This window comes from Dreissena polymorpha, chromosome 1 (genome assembly GCF_020536995.1).
Source record: "Dreissena polymorpha isolate Duluth1 chromosome 1, UMN_Dpol_1.0, whole genome shotgun sequence".
NCBI lineage: Eukaryota > Metazoa > Mollusca > Bivalvia > Myida > Dreissenidae > Dreissena > Dreissena polymorpha.
Window position 1 is genome coordinate 148282152 of NC_068355.1, and position 22546 is coordinate 148304697.

At 35.5% G+C, this 22546-nt stretch overlaps 1 protein-coding gene across 1 annotated transcript in view; it reads left to right on the top strand.

Annotated features, from left to right (window-relative positions):
* Nucleotides 1-5758: 5758 nt before the first annotated feature.
* Nucleotides 5759-22546, top strand: part of LOC127855089 (medium-chain acyl-CoA ligase ACSF2, mitochondrial-like) — a 30417-nt gene continuing 13629 nt past the window's right edge. The window contains exons 1-13 of the mRNA XM_052390446.1: nt 5759-5924; nt 6972-7155; nt 8382-8516; nt 8840-8887; nt 10267-10340; nt 10550-10600; nt 11064-11181; nt 11739-11840; nt 12353-12510; nt 14120-14211; nt 15337-15407; nt 15823-15930; nt 20485-20639. Coding sequence (XP_052246406.1) covers nt 5884-5924; nt 6972-7155; nt 8382-8516; nt 8840-8887; nt 10267-10340; nt 10550-10600; nt 11064-11181; nt 11739-11840; nt 12353-12510; nt 14120-14211; nt 15337-15407; nt 15823-15930; nt 20485-20639 — 1337 coding nt within the window. The 5' untranslated portion in view covers nt 5759-5883. The remainder of the gene's footprint in view (nt 5925-6971; nt 7156-8381; nt 8517-8839; nt 8888-10266; nt 10341-10549; nt 10601-11063; nt 11182-11738; nt 11841-12352; nt 12511-14119; nt 14212-15336; nt 15408-15822; nt 15931-20484; nt 20640-22546) is intronic.

Genomic DNA, 22546 nt, shown 5'->3' on the forward strand with positions numbered 1-22546 from the left:
TACACGTGCAATTAATAAGCCATTCATGCGATGAATATGCAACAAACAAGTGACAAAACAACAACAATAATGTTAAACTTTTTGTTAAATTTAACTATTTAAAACGTATTTTTGTCTAACTTTATTTCAAAGTCAGGATATTATATTTAACGTGTTTACGATTGACAAACTCGAAAAAGGCGATTGAATCTGTCAGCTGGCGATCAAAGTTGAAAAAAGGGCGATTGTCAAAAAAATCAAAGAAAATCTATCAATGTTCTAGTATTCATTAGTTTGAAAGGTCTCGGTCAGCAGCTTGAGCGTGCACGTCGCGACCGGGGCGAGAGTCACCCGGAGAAGATTTTCTTGAAGACTCAGAAGAATCTCAAAGCGGAATTGAAATTGTCCGTATGCACGCCGGGTATGCGGATACTTTGATAACAGATGTCACTTCGATACCAGATAACAACAAAAGCCACGCGCGAGAGTTGAGTTCTTCAGCTTTTTTTTGCATTTATGTTCTGTTCATTTGGTTTTCAGACACGTAACATTGTTTGGTCGATTAATGGTATAGTACTTCGCATTGCGGAGCAAGAAAGCCGTGAAAAAAAACAGTGGATTATAAAAAAAGAGATAAAATTTCATGGATTATCGTCATGAATTCGATGATCAATACGTATTTCACCAACATAAGAATACTTGGAAATAAATCAAGAACGTGCCAACTAATCGAAATAAAAGATCAATATGCCCATTAACGTTACAACATGTTAAATTTTAGTTGAATACCGTATTTGAGGAAATTCAAATGTTTTAAGAGTCGGATGCCAAATGTTCATGGACACTTCTTTTACCGATCATCTCAAAGACAATGACACTTCGATTCTAGATAACTCGACACTTTTTACCAGATATAACACACTCTATTTAGTGAATCAGAAATGCAGAATTCGCTGTGAAATACTGCTATAGTAAGCAGGCAATTAATACAAATGTATGTACTGACGTAAATTAAAAACGATGTTCTTATCCCTTTGGAATGTGATAATAAAAGGGAAAGGGAAGTGTAATGGGAAGTTCTTCCTATAAGTAGAGCTCAATATAAAGGGAGTTCCAATCTCTTTTAAATGTTGTGGCTACGCATTAGTATCGTCTTCATGATGCGATTCTAATGAGCACCAATCCAATGACAAAGGATTTTATGAGGTGTATTGGCCGCTTTAAGACCCCTTGCTCCCCTTATCTAGAGTCCTGCTTTAAGTTCAATTGAACACAATCGTGTTGATCCTTTTTATCTCAATTTACCACTTAAAAACTAGTTTATTATTTAGACAATTATTTTCGGTCGTCACTTGAAATATATTACTTCAGAAATAAGCATTTGAATCTTATTTAAAATTTGAACTTATACTATTAATTATATAAGTTAAAAGTAATAAGATTTTTGAAAACGAACAACGCCATTGGTTATATTTTTCGGTGTATGTAATTAATTTATTCAAAGATTCGCAATGTGTCGGGCTTGACTATTCAAATTGATTCGTACTTCAAAATGTTTGGTCAGAATAGTCATAATATACATAAATGCATTTCAGGTAGAAGATAAAACTCGGTAATCAGAGTGCCCAATTTGTTGAAAGTCTCTGTTATCCGAAGTGCCCTATATCGGGAATCAAAGTATCCGCAACTTCATGAATACCACCTATTAAAACAAGCTCTATCTTCGTTTATATTCCATTAAATACTGCTGGAATATCAAACAATTTTTTGTAATATTTCTAAGTAGTTTTTGTTGAAATGTTTACTGTTCATCCAGTTTATGCTGTTTTCCGACCGAATTTTCTATTATTTGGGGGAAATATCTACCATTCTTCCGTGATGTTTTTCTTTGCAATAGAAAAGAATACACCATTTATAAACTCGACTATGAGCCTTGTCTGAAAAACTAATCTTTATGATATAACTTAAAAAAACCTGATAAACTTTCCTCTCGCGCGTGGCTTTTGTTGTTATCTGGTATCGAAGTGCCATCTGTTATCAAAGTATCCGCATACCCAGCGTGCGTATGTGGATAGTGGTTTCACTACATCGTCTGAGGATGGTCGGATATGGGAACTTCTACGGGCGGCTCTGTTAATAAAGCGAGTACCGTCATTCCTCCACCCGGACGTCCCCTCCTGCCGACTTCGCTGACAACCAGGACTTGGAAGGATCGCAAAGCGGAATAGTAACTGTCCTTAGGTGGATAGTGGTTTTACTACACCGCCGGAAGAGGGACGGGAGCAGCGGAGGTGGCATTATATATATTAATATATATATTCAGTATACCCAGTTTATATCTACCGTGACAAGCCAACAACTAATTTTATACAGAAAATAAAGGATTTACAGGAGACGAAACTGTGGTGTAACATAACCTCCATTATTTCAATCTAAACGCAGAGTTGTGGTTCCTTACTCTCACAAACGATCTCTGCAATCACAAGATTTGGTAGGATATTATTTGTTTTTGTTTTAAGTATTATATTATGAAAAGTAGTATAATTTTCTTTTATATTTTGAAAATAGAGTATAAGTTTAGGCTAAAAAAATATTACCTTCATAAAAGAAAGGAAAAATAACAACGATAACATCAATCTCTTGCACGACGGTTACAATACATGATAAATGGGATGTGGAGAGCCCGCTCATTCGTTAGAGTTTTCTAAAAGTATCATGATCTTTTTAAACAAATAAGTATTTTTTTTTCAGTAAAGTGCAACCGCGAGTTTGAACGGTTAGAAAAATGTCGGATCAGTGTGGGGACTTCATATTACAAACGCGCGGTTGCACTTTGCTGAAAAAATACTTACTTGTAAAAAAAAAGATCATGATACCTAAAGAAAACTCTCACGAATTAGCGGGCTTTCCACTTTATCCCATTAAAAATGGTGAAATATTTAAAAAGACATCTTTAAAAATGTTAACTGGGTCGCGCTTTATTCTCCTAACACAGATCTTAATCAAAGCGCTGAAGGCACTGAAGTTGTTCGCTATTGCATAATTTAAGACGCAATTCATTTTTCAAAATTTATCGCAAGTTTAAAATTAACACACGCCATTCAAATTTATAAAGAGTGTGTCATAACGCACGGGTCGAGCTTTGTGTGCACTTTTTATCATCCTATTTATTTCAAAGATATAACTTAGACACAATAACAAAAACAAGGCCCTTTTTGGACGTTCTAAAAGCATAGAAAGTATGATGAAAATGGAAATGAGAACTGAATATAAAGACAATTTTCTATCACCATCATATTAAATGAATATTGTTGGAATATCGAATACCTATCTCACTAAGAATATAATTTCATGATGAAAATTCCCTGTACACAACTGTTGATTTTTGACACCATATACAAATTCAAAATATACAATAAGATCATTGATGAAAATAAATAAAAAATAATTCTGCGAGCAATATTTTTTACTCACGAATTAGGTAGTCATCAAGACAGCCCTGTTGACCCGTACATTGATGCTTATGCATTACTTGTTACCCTAGCAGTTCACGCGGTGTCAACTACTCTGACCTAAACATAGATATTAGAGCACTAATGCGCTTTTCGGCGAAGCTGTTTTTTCGCCAGCTTTTCATCTTATTGACTTTTACATAACGCCAGCAAACACGCACGAATATTTCATAGGCTGATTCGAGATAAATCCTCTGAACTTTGGCTACATCACTGTTTCTGTGCTCAGGCAAAGGTTGTAGCACTGTTCAGTGTAAGGAATTCCGGACTACTCTCTGTATGTTCAAACGACACAAATTGCGGCCCAGGTACAATTACGCGTTAAATTCCATCTCGCAGAATTTCAGTTTTGCTTTCAAGATGACAAAACAATCATTAATAGAATAGTGTTACGATAAGAGGAAAATCGTTTAAGTATCCAACCACAATGTTTGTCTTACTCGGTCAGGACGTCTTAACATCGTTCCTGAACGCCTGGATATGCTGCCCTTATTTAAAAGTTTGCTATTTTGAATTCAATTTTGTATCGAAAAGCATTGTGCTAAAATGTGCCATTTACAATTCGCAATGAGATTTTTAACGGCCCTCTTCATGCGAAAATGGGTCTTATTCCATATAACCCATCATATATATAACCCACTCAGTCTGCGCATCTCTCAGTCTGGTCAGGAGAAACATAATGAGACCATAGTATATTCAGTGATTTTATAACGAACAGCGTGTCGAAAGAAAACTGCGTTTAAATCAAATATTAACATACGATATATCATATATTTCGATAGTGAAGAAATATACTCATAATTAAGCATGTGAGGACACATATGATGTGCAATCGCGTAGTATATTTTTTTTATCTTCTTACACTAATGTGTAGTTTGACAAAGATAAGACACATTTCATGCGGTGAATATGCAACTTACAAGTGAAAAAAAACACACACTTGTTAAACTTTTATTTTCATTTTATTTATTTATTTATTTATTTAGAAAAGTAAATTGCCAACTTTATTTTGAAGTCAGTGTTTACGCCGACTACATTTTTATATTTAGTTGTTTTCGGTTTTATCGATTATAAAGCACGTTTGAGGTTGTCTAAAGTATACTTGTAGTAATTGGTGAACTCATGTAAAACTTTTATAAATTGAGAACTGTGAATATAAACAAGCTTAACATTCTACTATTGCGTTGTTAGCACCCGTAAATACAAAAGATCGCCTGTATCTGTTGAGAACAAAAAACGTTTCCCAGAAATCCCCGCCGTAGAAGCATGAACGAGGTTACGAAACAGATCATTCGTGTTATATTTAATTGTTTGTTATATTCGGTTTTAGAGATTATGAAGCATTTTTGTTGTCTATCGTATCCCTGAAGTTATTGTTGAACTCATGTTCAACGTTTTATTAATTGAGAATATAAACAAGCGTAACCTTATACTATTGCGTTGTTATCACCCGTGCAATTGGACTCTCCCTTGTTTATCGGCAGCCGCATCTATTAATAGCCTCAGATTATGAATGAGCTAAGCAAAAATACTACGTCATGAAGACGCAGCAGAAAGTGGACTATTTTAATAATTCATAAACAATCTCCTCCGCGACAGGTACAATGCAATCATCGTTTAGTGATTCTTTTCTATATAAGCTCCGTTCGAAACAATTACATTTAACACGATATTCATGTAATGTTTCCATTTGTGAATGAATACGGTTGGAGAACTCAAATCTCTTGCATAAATTATACAACTCTTTCTCGCGCGGTTACGGCATGTGTGGCGGGTAGTAGGCTTTCCGTAGAAAAGCCGAACCGACTTGAAATTTTCACTAACAACATTAGTGTTCGCTACGCGAACAACTAAAAAGTAACGTGGTATAGGCACCGTGACATGGTGGGTTATGAAAGCAGGTATTTGATCCAGCTATGCTGATTCCAGTCAAATCTCTGCGCGGTGGTTGCAATTATTTGTTCTTAATGCACGTTTTTTTGCCGACAATAATTTTAGTCAGAACGGCGTATTTGGATAAATTTCTTTAACGTCTTTGATCACAATATTAATACACAAAACTAAAAATTCACTTGAATTTTGCAATCGTGTTAAAAATCTGATAATGAAAATGAGGCCAGAGAGAAAAATGAGAAAACACGACTAAAGTTTATTTATGACTTTGTCTAGCATGGTGTGTTGATAATATTTAGATAAAAGGTAATCATATGAGCTATCACACTATACGAACTTTCTTAATGTAATATGTGTTATCAGCCTACGATAGTGGAGATTATAATGGTGTGACAAAGTTCGCTCATGATATCTGCTTCTTTCAGTATATTCAAACTTTTCTATAAGTTGGTTTGTGCGAGCATACTTACATCGGTATACCTTATAATAACTGAGCAATATGGCAAAGGCAGAACGGAAAACACTTTGCGATTTCACCAGGTAAATAGATTCAGCTATTTCTATGACAATAAATGACTTGATTTCCTTCCAAAATATGTGAGATACTATATTAGTGTTGTGTTTTTCTGAAAAGTGTAATTTTGCGTCAAACACAAGGTGCCGAAAGGAAAATAACTATGAAAGCTAAAACATTTTTTATAATTTAACAAATAAGTAACAGAAAGCATAAATGCTCTTTGTTACTTTACAGTTTCTTAAAATAATAGAAAATGACTTTGTATTTTTCTTTTATTGTTTACATTCTTTGTCCTTGTTTCCATAGAATATGTAAATCACAAGAATGACATTTGCATGGATAAGTCTCGTTACTTTTGTGAGTAAAAAGTTTTAATTTGTTGCAAAATTAGTTGTTGCAAATAATTGAGTAATCATATATATTGATGTTTGCCTCTCAAACTGACTCATTTTGGGATAGGAACTTATCACGTGAATTTTACTTTGTACAGTTTTAAATACAAGATGTACATGTATTTGAATATTCAAATGCTTTACAAAATACTTCATAGAAAGCCCTCATAAGTATATGACCATTTTTTAACGATTAACGATAAGAAGTAGGACAATTTCATAAAAAACAGGGATTAGTGAGATTAACAATAAAAGTATAATAATCAAGACGGTGTTTATTAACAGTTTTACTTTGGGAATATTGCTTAGATCTTAAGACACACTATCGAGTTCTTAATTCTAGAAAGGGATAAATGAAGCTTTTATAAATGAAGAATAAACTTTTGCTTGATATTTTAACGTGCGTTTTAATGGTTATTCTAAGATAAGCAAAGCTTTTAGCTCCCGTTGATTGCATTGCATTGATCGTTCTAGGTAAGTGAACCTACCTATTTTTGCTTGGCCAGAACTTTAACTTTTGTGAAGAGATTTAGAAGATGTAGGGTATTAAATATCCTTAATAAAGTGAAAAACATGTAGATCTAGTGAGTTGCAAAAGAAGGTAAACAAAATGTTAGCCGGCATACCCTATTTCGGTGATTTTAATAGAAAAACAGCTTTAGTTGTTTTTTATTTAAGAGACTGTACGCCTAGTGGAAGACCGCTTGTTAAAAGTTATTTCCACGGGGTATGTGCCACGCCTCTCTCCGCTGACACAGTCGGTGACGTCATTCGCATGAGAGCACGTGACCAGCCTGACAGGGTAGTATTTCGGGTACCTCATGTTGGTCAGGAGCTCACGCTCGGTGAACTTAACGTAAAGGTGAACTTGTTTCTATTACTTATGTCCGTGTGTCGTTAGCCCTAAGAAATATCAGCATTAATGGCAAATAGTATATGGCGACGTTTTTAGTTTATAGCTTAAAGTGGTAGATAATTTCCACCATCTACAAGAGTTAAGAGCATTTGAAAAAATTGTTTTCAAAGTTAAACATTTCTGGACGTATTCCAAAGCCATCCCTAAGGATTACAACACCACTAGTTCCAGTAAATGATTGCAACAGCAATCGTTCCAGTAATGTTTGTTTGTTTACAATAATAAATTTAGCTCACCATATTAATTAAATATGTATGCAAACTGAATACATATTGTTCACATCATATATTTTCATGGAGTAACACAGCGATCAGGAACTTGTGGAAAAATAAATATCTCGTTTTATTCGAACATCAACGCAGAGTTTTCGTTCCATGCTCTCAAATTCAATCTCTGCCATCACAAGAAAACCCCGCCGGGTTTGGCAGGATTTATTGTTATTGTTTTCAGAGTATTAAATTATGAAAAGTATCATATTTTTTTATATTTTGAAAATATTGTATACATTTTGATTCATAATAAAAAATAAATTACCTAAATTAAAAAAGTACAAATAACGGGAAAATTAAGGCTCGGTTTTCATCACGTGGTTGGTTATAAATGCCGCGATTTAATCTAGCTATGCTGGTTCCAGTCATGTCTGTGCGCGGAAGTTGCCCTGACTGATGCAGATAATTTGTTGTTTTGTTTCATTGTTAGCTAGTTTAGTTTAAATCTATTTATTTTTGCTCGATTGCATCGAAAGCCTCAGGCTCATCGAAACGCGCTCGAGTCCGTTCCCTGGGCCTAGAACCAGTACTCCATGTCTTTGGGAAAATCTAAAGAACGTTCCGAAGTAGGGATCGAATCCGTGACATCCCGGTCGCTAGGCGGACACCGTCACCATTACAACACGACAGTCCTTGTTTTGTTGTTGACGATTATATCAATCCTGCTGACCTACTTTCAACTAGTCTCTAGAAAAGAGAAAAAAAATGGAATTCTAGAATCCATCCCCGGGTAATCATACAATATAGATACATCAAGTTCCCGTTTTGATCCAGGTTGGAAATAACATTCCTTTCTTATGGAAATTATATCTATTGTTTCAATAGATATATCTATTATCTGTTTCATTACTATTTCCAAGAACCTTTATGTCATCGCGCGTATTCCTTTTGACCCTCGGACAGGCCTCCCGCGTGTCACGTGCCCTCCTAGGAGTGGGGCTACGAAAAGGGGACATCGTGTTCCATGCGGGGTTGGAGGACCAGGAGTACATTATCTGGTACTTCGCCACCCTACAGATTGGACTTGTATTCCTTTATGTGAGCATTTACTTAAACATTTGGAAAACTATGGTTGATGATGGTATTTTACAACAGGTTTTTTTTTCCACCTTCACTTAAAATTGTTGAGGGATTGCGCGCGTATTGAGCGAACACTAGCTGAAGCATTGCATTCATCTTATTCACCACATATCTTTGTTTTAACCAATAGTATAATTGCCATATAATTCCATCGCTTTTTCAATACGATGCTCAGTATGCATGTTATGGTACGTAAACATTATAGCATTTTACATGTACTAACGAATATGTCCTCTTATGTCTTATCTTTACTCGATCGCTGTATGGTTTTCATTTTTCAGACCCTAATTGAAACACCCCCGGAAAAGGACACGAATATTTTATGTAATGTAAGTTGACTGGATACCAAATAAAACAATTGTTGTGATGAAACAGTTGCAAACATAACACATGATTATTTTAAACATATAGTTTAGTATGATCAACTTATTTATTAGTCTAAGTTAGTAAAAATGTATGTTGGATTTCGCAAATGTTGTTGCAGAAACAGTGACTGTAAAGTAACAATCAAATCTAAGTATTCAGAAGAAAGCAAATAAAGTATTTTGATTTTTGTTTGTTATTGTTATGTCTATGTTAAAGTGTATTTTAAAGCCCATAAACATTTAAAATCAACGAATGTTTCGTAAAATATTTCGAAAAATAAAGTCAGCACATAAAAAGTCAATGTTCCGTAAAGCAATAGCCAAAATTTCAACGCTAGAGGTGGTCTGGTAACATAGATTTAACAAGAAACAAAATGCTGTTCTTTTTGTGAGACAATATATTAATCACATGCTCTTGTACGTGTTAGTGTACCTACGTCTAATAAATAGATATCATTGCGGGAAATTAGAATGATATATTTTGTGCCACAAAAAAAGAGCATTTTGTATCTCGTTTAATCTATTTTGCCTATTGCTATAAGGAACGCTGATTTTTGTTATGGTTAACTTGATTTTACGAAATGTTTTCCGAAATATTTGTTGATTTTGATGTTTCTTTAACATAAAAGTGCAAACCTCTCCATTAACTTGTTTCATCTGCAAAAAAAATCGTACAATTCTGTATTTTGTGACCACAATTTTCAATCTTTAAATTGGCACATATGCAAGATAAACATTGCATAAATACAACTATATCTTAATCGCTAAGCTCTCAACATGATATTTTTGAAATATGAAGTTCTTCCACACAACAGCTAGATCAAGTATTTATTTGAAATAAAAACTAACCCTGCTGATCACAATTGGGTCGTGTTTGGCGAAAATGGGTCTTGTGCGGTATGCGGTAGAGGTAGCTGCATACATGCCTGCATATTTGTTCAGTCTGATCAGCGGACCTCATTAGCGGATAGAATAGTTTCTGACCAGACTGCGCAAATGCCCAGCCTGACCTGGAGCCCCGATGCCAGCGTGGCCTGGGGCCTCGATGACAGCATATGGATTAAGACCCATTTTAACCCATTTATGCCTAGTGGACTCTCCCATCCTTCCAAATTGGCTCAATTTATTTCCAAAATAAGGGATGTCTAGTATATTTATTCCTATTATTAGAATACTTCTTAAAGAAAATCCTTTAAGCAAACAGCGCAGACCCTGATGAGACACCGCATCATGCGGCGTCTCATCTGGGTCTACGCTGTTTGCCAAGGCCTTTTTTCTAGACGCTAGACATAAATGGGTTAATTTGACGCCACTCAATTAATGCTTGACCAATTTTCTTCAAGTTGGGTCCCAAACTCGTCTGCGTTGGTGATAAGGTTCTCCCAGGAACCGTGTCCGTGCTGAAAGAACGCAACAAGTGAGTAAAAACAATTCGTATGCAAAACTATTTGTTTGAATGCGTTTTATTTTGTTAGCCTACTGGCAATATAGTTCTTTATATTCGTAAAAATATCGAAACACATTACGAAACTCGTGGATGTTGTTGATTAACCCATCCAATATTTCGAATGATTTAAAGTCAAAGTTTTGCTTTTTGAGGGCAGTTACTTTGTCATTTTATTTCAGAAAGCATCCTGAATTCAAACTTGTTTCTCTTCATTCGGGAATGACTGACCCGTAAGTGCTTACCGTATGTTATATATTGTTGCACGGTAATTATATTAAACGCCGAAAAAAAAAACAGACACAAACATAGTTTTTTTTGCATTTTGCAGTGAAATACAATTGACAATAGATAAACAAACAGTCACTTCAATACAAACGCTATGTAACTAAAATTCCAAAAATATGTAACATACTAAAGGCTATGCAACACGATATGTTGACAATGATATATATTGGAATAATGCGATGTTATCAACACGCAACCATCAATCTGCTCTTTTTTTAAACACATGTTAAATCTTGCTTTTTTATTATCTAATTACAGTTTCTCAAATTTATATCAGTATATCAGCTGGATCATTATTGTACGGTTATTAGTTCGAACATTGAGGAATCATTCTTCTTTTCTAGTGTTATGAAACTGAGATGATTTATATATTTTGTATTTGCTCATTCGTGTTTTATTGCCAAATAGGGACTTTTCCACGTACGACGATTTCTTAAGAGAAGGGAAGAGTGTTACAGAGCAAGTCCTGCTCGAGACTGTGAACAGTGTCTCCATTGACGACGATGCCGTGCTGTTCGTATCCAGTGTAAGTGGCGGTTGAGCGATTATTACAGTAGGCAATTCTCCATGCAGAGTTGTCGTTCCTTGCTCTCACATACAATACCTCTCACATACCTACGCATCCACCCGTACACCGAACCGGTAGGTGCAGGCCATGTACTGGTCATCTCTTGCAATACCTGGTACATAGTAACGATAATATAAATTATTTGTATTCGGCACCTAACTACTATTTTATTCATCGTATTAATTTATGACTTTTTGATCCAGCTATGCTGGTTCCCGTCAAATCACTGCGCGGAGGTTGACAGTAGGCTAGCATTGTAGCGATTCAAAAATATTGTGTGCCGACTTCGATCTTCGTTTGACACAGTGGGTTGTGATAAAAGCTTTAATACCCTACTGTCGGTAGCTATACATTCAAATGTGCACGATTAAAGAATGGCCTACAATTTCCATTCATGTTTGATATTACTTCAACTTTTTGCGACGTATGTATATTACAGTATCAATAAACATGACAAAATGCTCAATGTATTCTCAAAAAATGCAAGTAAAATATTAAGTGAATTGTATTTCCAGGGCACGACATCTACCGAACACAAGGTTTCATGTACCACGCATCAGTTCCTGGTCAACACGGCGATGTTCGCTCATCAGCGCATCCACCCGTACACCGAACCGGTAGGTGCAGGCCATGTACTGGTCATCTCTTGCAACACCTGGTACATAGTAACGATAATATAAATTATTTGTATTCGGCACCTAACTACTATTTTATTCATCGTATTATTTTATGACTTTTTATTTGTTTTTTGTTTCAAATAATGAAAACAAAAATGCTTAAAAATACGCTCAACATCACCATTTAACGAAGTTAAAAACTGATTTTACTTCGCGCGAAAGCTTTTATCCCGGCAATCATGGCAATGCTAAAATTAAGTTTATACGACGGGGTTTTATTTGACAATACACGAGTGATGATTGCATCCATTCAAATCAGCCCTGAAGTTGATTTCAAAAGTACTCCCAACAAAGACCGAGCTTGGTACCAATAATTTGACATTTTTTGCAGAAGTTGCGATCTTTATTCATCTGCATATAATGAAAGGAAATCACTTACAACGACAGAACACATTATCGTTGTTGTCGCCAGTTTCTTTCCCCCAACATCTCCAACTGTCAGTTTCTTGCAGGACGTTATTGGACTGACGTCACCAGTCATCGACGATAGCGTCTGCATCTCATTGGTTGGTCTCGTTCTCAATGGTGATGTAGGCGTTCTTGCGCCACCGGAAATGACGTTCAAACCCGATTATGTGGAAGTGTTCATGCAATTTATACAAGACAATGGGTATGACCAGAGACAGGGTGCAGAATCACGGGGTTCACAGGGGTTTACAGACTGAACAGAATAAAAACACACAGTTAAGAACTTTATTTTTGCGAATATCTCAAGTTGTTGAAATACATTTACAAAACATTACGTGCCAAAATTTCACGTCGCGCGCATCATAACCATGAACATGAATGTTTTACACATTTAAAGAAAGTGTGGCTTATTAAAGAAAGTTATTCTGATTCTTTTCACATTGCCAAAAGCAGCATTGAAAACTGTCCTTTCTGCACTTGTTGAAATTCTTACGAAAATTGTTTTAAAAAGTTATTAGAAAAAAAGCTCCACTTACCGGCGTGTTAACATCCATTAACGTGTAATTGTGAACCCCACAAAGTAACGTCATCCTGCACCCTGATCACATTATAGCTATAGAAATTGTAATGGTAATTTATATTTGATGTTCACAATATTATGTGTTCGTTAACGGTTTTAAGACTTCTGGACATTGTGATTAAAATAATTAGAATAATCCTTTATTATTAATATATGTTTGATTCAGCCAATAGATACTGCAAATACATGTTAACAATACAGAAAAAAAAGTATCGGATGTGTTCCCACCAGAACAAAATGTAAACAGGCTATTTTAGAATTGTACCGCCACAAATATTTATTTAAATCATGTTATAACCGGAAATATGTTCGTACTATCCTTGTCATTGGTCTGTAAACAACTAAGTCATTGGGATGCATCATCTAAAAAATGGCGAAACGCATACTCGTTTTTTTAAAGGGATCTTTTCAGGTACTGATAATTTGAAAAAAGAAAAAAGCATACGCATTGCTTATATCCAGTATAAAATACTACATAAACTATGTTAGCAATAATGGCCGAGTTGTTAAAGTGTAAAAATTTTACTCCAGGGGTCAGTGGTTCGAGCCAAAGGAGGGATTACATTTTTTCTTTCATTATTTTTTATTTTTGTTTTATGCTGGAGCTCATTCGTTCCGATGTACCGCTGGTTACATTTATCAATTTAAAACATTTAATGACAGACGCCAAAACATGCCAAAATCTATGAAAAGGTTCCTTAATGGACGACTCACACTTACTTCCTACTAAATCCAACTATCGTTATGTGTAACGATTTTGAAAGACCGCGATAAAGCACGTGTATGTTTTCAGGAATCTTTAAAACATATCCAAAATATAAGGCTCCACGTACAATATTTCTATAATAACCCTCACTCAGTTTTCCTCTTTGTGGTAGAAAACAAGCGGCGTTTTGTTTTTATCCAGCATTAGTAATCGAAAATAATTTATTAAATTAGTTTCGAATTTAAAGGCATGTAAAAGACGGACGTAATGCATATGCATAATATATCCGTGCTCTGCGAAAAGGGGGTTTATTTCCAAACAGGCTTATCAGGGACGACACTTTCCGCTTTATGATATTTTTCGTTTAAAGAAGGTTTCTCCTTAGTAACAATGCAGTTTAGGTTGAAAGTGTCGTCCCTCGTTAGCCTGAGGATTGAATCGGCTTATCATGGACGACACTTCACGCTCATGCATTAAGCCCCCATTTCACTGAGCACGTCCCAAATATACTTTTTCCATCGGCAGGATCACGTGGTACTCGGGGACGCCCTTCGAGTTCGTGAACGCAGTTCAGTCGACGGAGAGACACAAGTACGACCTGTCGTCGCTCAGAGGGGGTAAGGCCAGAGATCATTATGTACCAGCTTCATAGCGAAAACGGGACATTGTCTTAAACGTTCATAAGTTCATAAATACACACCAACATATACTTCAGGGGCTATCCTGTCCAATAGGAAGATACACTGAAGTCTACAAGGGCTTTTCTTACCAGATTTCGCGACATTGGTCTGGAGCTACGCTGTTCACATATGGCATAAGTTCCACATTGGTCTCGAGATACGCTGGCCGCATATGGCATAAGACCCACATTGATCTCGAGATACGCTGGTCACGTATGGCATAAGTTCCACATTGGTCTCGAAATACGCTGGCCTCATATGGCATAAGACCCACATTGGTCTCGAGATACGCTGGCCGCATATGGCATAAGACCCACATTGATCTCGAGATACGCTGGTCGCATATGGCATAAGTTCCACATTGGTCTCGAGATACGCTGGCCGCATATGGCATAAGACCCACATTGGTCTCGAGATACGCTGGCCGCATATGGCATAAGACCCACATTGATCTCGAGATACGCTGGTCGCATATGGCATAAGTTCCACATTGGTCTCGAGATACGCTGGCCTCATATGGCATAAGACCCACATTGGTCTCGAGATACGCTGGCCGCATATGGCATAAGACCCACATTGCATAACGCGGCTCATGTTTAATTGGGTTTCGGATGTAAAGATTGGTGTACAAAACCCTTTTCGCATTAAGATTGTCCGCTCAATCAACGAATTATGTTAAATAATAAATACGTGTCGTTGTCTTGCGTAAACTTTATTTTGTTCAGTTAAAGCCACATAAATACTCAAAGTCAACGATTATTTCGTAAAATATTTCGTAAAATAAAGTTAACCCATACAAATCTGTGTTCCTAATAACCATAGCCAAAATTTCAACGCCCGATGTGGTATGGTAACATAGATTTAACGAGATAAAAAATGCTCGTGTTTATTTATTGTGTAACAGTTATTACGTGTGAATTTCCCGCGACGATATCCGAACATTTACGAGCAAATGCGAGATTGGCCTCGGGCAGAACGACTTAGGATTAATATTTTTCAAAATATTTTACAAAATATTATTTGATTTTGAATGCTAAGTTTACAACTCATTCTTTATTATAGGTAATCTGGTGGGACAAACCCTAACGGAGCCCATTAAACAGAAGTTGTTAAGAGAATTCCCGGATATGTTGGTAAGAAAGTTGATTAGTCACAGCGGCCTTATTTACTTGACTAACTTTTTGTTGCATGCTTGTTTATCATTTACTTCTACTGGTATATATTTTAGAGTGGTAAATGTATTGGAAGATATTTAATAGCGTGTAAACGGATACGGTAAACAGTCAACACAAATAATACTTATGAGATAAATTGTGGGGCGCCGCACATCATTACATGAACATTTTAATTATACAAAAATGATAAAAAAAATGCTACATATATAACTTTTACTCTCTTTTGAGGATCACGTTAAAAATTTGTTTAAAAAAAGTTGGATTAATTTGAAATGTCACGATGTGCGTCCTTACGCATTGTTTAAAGCTTGACAATCAGAAAATAAACAATTCCGAAAGCATTCATAAGGGCAGTATATTAACTACTCCCCAGACGCTGTACGGCGCCACGGAGTGCCTGATAGGCCTTGGCTGCTCGGTGCGATGGTCGACACCGACTCAAAGGGTGCTCTCCCTGGGCTTTCCATATGCGCACTGCGAGGTATGCGACCACTAGAGTACTTGTGAAATCTCGATTAGAAAACATTGCAAGTTATTGTGCGTTAGTTACATTTAATAAGTTCAAATGAGACGTGATCGTTGGAATTTGATCGAGATTTGTTCGTATCAAGAAGAATCTAGAGAACAAACCTTATATATACTGGAGTAGAATTTAATTTTCTAAAAACCTGTTTTTAATTTTCTGAAAGCTGCATACGCATCATGCCGATTTCTGTGGGTGAACCCGATTCTCTTTTTCAATGACAACTCGTTTGTTTTCAGACTTCCCCTATTACTTGAACAGAAAAATTTCCTCATATCAGAACAGCTTCTTTGTGATGAAGTAATTTTAACATTGTTTATACATATCAGAAATGTTATATGTTGCATTCAAACCAATAACCGGTATATCGAATGATATTGCACGCTTTTTGGAAGAAGATATGTTATATAGACATTGCATTTTGTACGGAATACGGATAGTGCCATCTATAATCTCGCCCTTCTTTCATCAAGGGCGACACTAGACACACGAAGCGATACACGATATTTTTCGCGACATTCGCCTCGACGCACGATATTTTTCGCGACAGTCGCGGCGACGGACGACAGTTTGCGCAACAGTCGCGTCGACACACAATATATTTAACACGATATATCGCCCTTGTGTAGGTAGCCCAAAAGGCGATATATCGTGTTAAATATATCGTGTGTCGCCGCGACCGTCGCGCAAACTGTCGTACGTCGCCGCGACTATTGCGAACAATATCGTGCGTCGAGGCGACTGTCGCGTAAAATATCGTGTATCGTCGAGACTGTCGCGAAAAATATCGTGTACGCTTCGTGTGTCGTGTCTCGCGTTCAAAGGGCGACACTAGACACACGAAGCTATACATAATATTTTGCGCGACAGTCGCGGCGATGCACGATATTTGATTATTCAAATATCGCCCATATTATCCGAATCTCGTGTATCGCGGTCTAATTTCAGACGGCGACACTAGACACACGATGCGATACTCGATATTTTGCGCGACAGTCGCGGCGACGCACGATATTTGTACAGTTCAAATATCGCTGTAATAATATCGCCTGTCCACTGTCACGTTTTCAAAAAATAAGGGGAGACACAAGGGGATATGTTTACGTAATCAAGCATGTGCATCATGTCGTTGTATATCTTTTGATATAATATTATTTTATAATAATGTAATGTCTGATCAGCAATTAAAATGTATATGATTGATAAAGCAAGCTATTCGCTTCTTATACTTCAATCTGGCCATCAAGAAATATTTAATATTACATAAATATTTTATATAAACGTATAATTGATGATAGGAAAACAACATTAACAGTGTATGACAAACTCAAAAAGAAATTCTGCAGGATTTTTTTGAATGTGACATGTTTTGATCAGTTTTAATTCAGTTGTTGTTTTTGTGTATGTCCATTATAGCGCCTTTGACTCAAAAAAAAACTATTCTGATATAGAGTAAGAAGTACACCATTCTATTAGCGTCATCGATTCAAATGACTTTTGGTCTATTTTGTTATCATATTTTAAATATGAGTCGCGTTCTGTGAAAAGAGGGATTAATGCATGAGAGTTAAGTGTCGTCCCAGATTAGCCTGTGCATTAACCCTTTTCACACAGCACGGCCCATATACAAATATGTATGCACGTCCGCTTAGTTTTGAACACTCAAAATTAAATCGCTACGTTGTGTACGTTTTCTTGAGATATGCAGTTCTTAAATTTGATGAAAATCATTGTCCTGCTCATTAATCTGATGCACCACAAGTGGTAGAAATGGGTGGTTTTAATTTGCATTTGAAGTTGTAATCCGGATACTCTAGAAAAATGATCAGTAGGGTAAGTCTTGTAAAAACCATAAAATGTGATAGCATTTTCTTGTGATGGCAGAGGTTGTTTGTGGGAGAAAAGAACGACAACTCAGCGTCGAGATTGGTATTCTCCCTGGTGTGCTAAGTATCAAATACACATTATGCAACATTTTTGTGAGGACTATCGGTTTGTCTATTTGTAACCATTTAGAGAACACAATTCTTTTGAACAAGAGTGTAAGGATAATGAAATGCAGTTTTATTTTTTTTAATCCATATAGATTAAAAAACACATACAATGGGCTTTAGCGACTAGAATTAAGCCGGAAGACATGTTAGAGGATACCTCTTGGAAACAATGTTTGAATTATTATTAAACATAGCTTGAGAGTTTCAATAGACAGATGATTCAAAATACATAATGCAAGATGTTACACTACTTATGCACTGAAACAAGTTGTTATGCGGTCTCAAAGAACTTCTTTCTGTCATGTTCAGCCCTTTCGCGTTAATTATGTAAAAAAAGCATTTCAGATGTCACTAGGAATCTACTCACTAGAATGCCTGAAAGCTTCAATGATAATGCCCGAATGTATAAATATAGAATATTATGTGAGTTTTGGATGAAGATCATGCGATGCTTAGAACCGATGTAGCGATGTAATATGATAAATATCAGTCTGTAGTCCCACCTGAGATAAAGCAACTCTGTCTGGAAACTTGTTTCTTGGTAGATCTTTGATGACAGGTGATTACGATGAACTAGTCAACAAGTTTTTAGCAAGCTCAGTCTGCAACAAATACACTCTGGCGTGTAAGTGAAAAAAAAGAAAGTTTTTATGCAATATCCATGCAGAGTTGTCGTTCCTTACTCTCATATACATTCTCTGCCATCACAAGAAAATCCTGCCAGATTTGGTAGGATTTTATTGTTGGGTGGTTTAAGTAATATATTATGAATATAAGCTGATAAATTCAAATTTATATTGTAACTTTTGTAGTTTGAAATACAGTTAAAATGTAAAAAATCTGATCTTAGAAAATTTCCAGATATTAGTAAACTATAACCGCAAACGTTATGTGATTGTCCTTACCACGGGTGATTAGCGTGTAGAAAGGAAATTCATTTTGCGTTGAATAAGACCGAGATCGTGAAAATCGCTGCAAAATTGATGAAGTAATGGCTGTTCAAAGCGATGCACCATACTTTCGGGTGAATTCGAGTTGTATACTTGTTACATATATATATTTGGTGGTGATTTTTTTTTCTTCAGAAAAGTTGATTTTTCGTTATAATATGATTATTTATCATTCAAAATGATGTTTTCACTAATTAATATCATAGCCACACGCTAATCACCTGTGGTCCTAACAGATAGCCTGTGTATTGTGTGTCATATGAAGTTTACAACATTAGATATTTCATAGAAATTGGTGACGTGATATTTAGCTCATTTAAAAAGTATCTGTATTTTATCTATTGGGTTTTCCATTTATAGACCATGGGAATTGGATTATGAAATCAACTTGTCGCGAGTTATAAAGTTTTCAAAATATCTGCACAGTCAGCATATAATATTAGTGTGCATGTATTTCCTTTTCTTGATATTTTGTTTTCGATTGAATTTCCCATGCTACGCAAAGATAACTATTTAGCCCCGTTATTGAAGGTAATAGACCCTTTCTCTTGCATACAAATATATACTTTTTAATTTCTAGGATTAAACATTGATATAAGTCATGTACACCCAAATAACATTGTTTGACAAGAAATCCCAGTACATTTTTGCACATTATGTGATCTTGAAAATTCTACAACATAATTTACGATTCGTTTGTAAAATGCAGTCCCAAAATATATGTAAAAGGGTTTCTTCATTTTTATTACAGAATGAACATAAATTGTCATGAACAATGTTCATTTTAAATAACAAAGGTTTGGTGCCTAAATTTCTGTCTGGAACCACTGAGTGTATGTGTCTATAGATATATTAAAAACAAGTGCATGCAATTTTGTCTATTCAACATTATTTAAGAGTGTATTCCATTTTGAATGGCAAGTGGGTACATCTGTATTATAGCTAAAACATGTATAAATAAGTTTGTTTTGATTTTACCCAAATACTATGCTATTCCAGTAAAATGCATATTGTATATTGGACTTTTTTTTTTATAAATGGAAGTCCTGATAATCTGATAAATGCTTTCACAGGTCTGATTGAACTTTCATAAAATAGGAACTTAATTTGTACACCAATGAGATTTTCTAATACAGTTTGGAAACCACAGCCACAACAATCGCTCGTTACAAAGAGTTGCTCATATCACGGATATGGCTTCCAGTGAAATGTGCGGAGAGGCTTCAAATCGGATTTTTCTAGCAGTTTATGACATTTTCAGCGTAATCGGTCGTGCATCCACGCCATTTTTACGGATTTGCACAAATCTCAGAAATAATCTTTGGATCAATCGGATTCAGTGAATCTGCGAAAAAGCATCACACCCATGGCCTGGGCCAGCTCTACTATTCGCTAAATAAGCTAATGGCTTCAAATCTGATAATTTGCTTAAGAAATATCTATTTTGCTGTAGTTTTTGTTTATAATATCCCGTATAACTGAAAAAAGGTAACAACACTTGTGTTCTGTCGTAAATGCGGCTTTACAAAATTTTGAACCAGGAGGCTGCTAATTTTTTTGATTTGCAGGTAAAATTGGTAAACGAGCGTGACGAAGTTGTGCCTGTTGGTAGCCAGGGTGAGGTGTGTATACGGGGCTGGCCAGTACTCAAGCGATACCAGGGCAACGAATCGCTCACCCTGAAGGCAAAACACCATCAACTGAACGGCTGGTACCACTATGGGTAATATATGGTATACTAGTACGTAGAGATGTCAGAATACCCACCCGAAATAATAAACGTGTTGCACAAAATAATAATCCAACAGGGAAATGAGTTTAATGAGTTTAATGTATGATAATAAAAATTGCACACGCACAACAATACGATAAGTGTTATTTGAAGAATCTGGCGGCCATTTTGTTAGGTACGGGTGAGGTTGAGGCGGAGGTGCCTTTTGAGGCGGTGGTGCTAGTGGTGCGCTTTGTGGTGCGAGTCAAATTGATCGATAGAAGAATCTGGCAGCCATCTTGTGTGGAGCGCGTGGAGCGGGTCAAGTCGATCGATAGTCCAGGTGCAAGGGTGTGAGTTATTGGTTTTCACCTGGTGGTGTTGTTATGTATGTATCGCTTAGGGGTATGGTTGGGCGTTTATTGTTTTCGGTGTAATGAGCGTGTAATTCAACTTCCAGTTATTCGTGACTTCTTGGTATTAGAAGCGGTTCCACAATATCAACACGCAAACGACTATTGGCGCTTTTTTTCGCTGAACCCGATATAATTTTTAATGTATTTGAAAAGCGATCGGTATTGAACCACATTATAGGCGCGCAAACGTTTTAAATGATATTGCGCTTTTTTATGCGAAACCGATATATTTTTTAAAGTATTTGAAAAGCGAGAACGTGTTTGGTATAGTTTTCCACAATGTGGAGAATTATGGAAAGACAAGATACAATCAGATTATAAGTTTTATTTGTGGAACCTTAGATAAATAGGAATATTGTACGTGTTATGAATGCATGAGCATTCAAGCAATATGAAACTAGCTGCAAACACATAGTATTAAACTAATCACATAAAGGGAGTAGTGAGGAAAATGGCAATAAACGCAAATATTCAGCACTTTAAATATACCAAGAAAACTGTAAGCACATTACGTATGAACAAAACATTTAAGAATTGATAAACACACCATCTCGATTAAACAACAAATGGAACACGGGTGAGATCATTATTTGATAACAATTGTCACATTATTTATATCTAAACAATTAATGACTGGTTTTTGACAGTATATGAAACTAGCTGCAAACACATAGTATTCAACTAATCACATTAAGGGAGTAGTGAGGAAAATGACAAAAAATGCAAATATTCAGCACTTTAAATATACCAAGAAAACTGTAAGCACATTACGTATGAACAAAACATTTAAGAATTGATAAATACGCCATCTCGATTAAACAACAAATGGAACACGGGTGAGATCATTATTTGATAAGAGTTGTCACATAATTTATATGTAAACAATTAATGACTGTTTTTTGACAGTTTATATCAAATAAAGATGAAACTATTTTAGAACTTTGAAGAAAATAATTACACAAAATATGTACACGACAAAAGTGTATTTGAAAACACTTAAATAAAAAATAATGAACCAAATTGTTTTGAAATGATATAAGCAGATGTTATTTTCAAATTGTTACTGAAAAATATCTCAGAAAGATATATGCAGATATTATTTTATAATCTTTAAAGAAATATATTTTGGAAGAAATGATATATGCAGATATTATTTTTAAATCTTTAATGAAAAATATTTTAGGTGAATGTTTTTGGGTTTTTTTCTTTAAAAAAATATTCTGACAGTTTATATCAAATGAAGATAAAACTATTTTAGAACAGTAAAGAAAATAATTACACAAATTATGTACAAGACAAAAGTGTATTTGAAAATAACTAAATGAAAAATTAATGAACCAACTTGTTTTATTTTAAAATCTTTAATGAAATATATTTCAGAATAAATGATATGTGCAGATGTTATTTTTAAATCATTTATGAAAAAAATATTTTAAGGTGAATGTTTGAAAAAAAAGATTAGATCAAGGTTTTTAGGAAAAATAGTTTAGAAAAAGTTGCAAA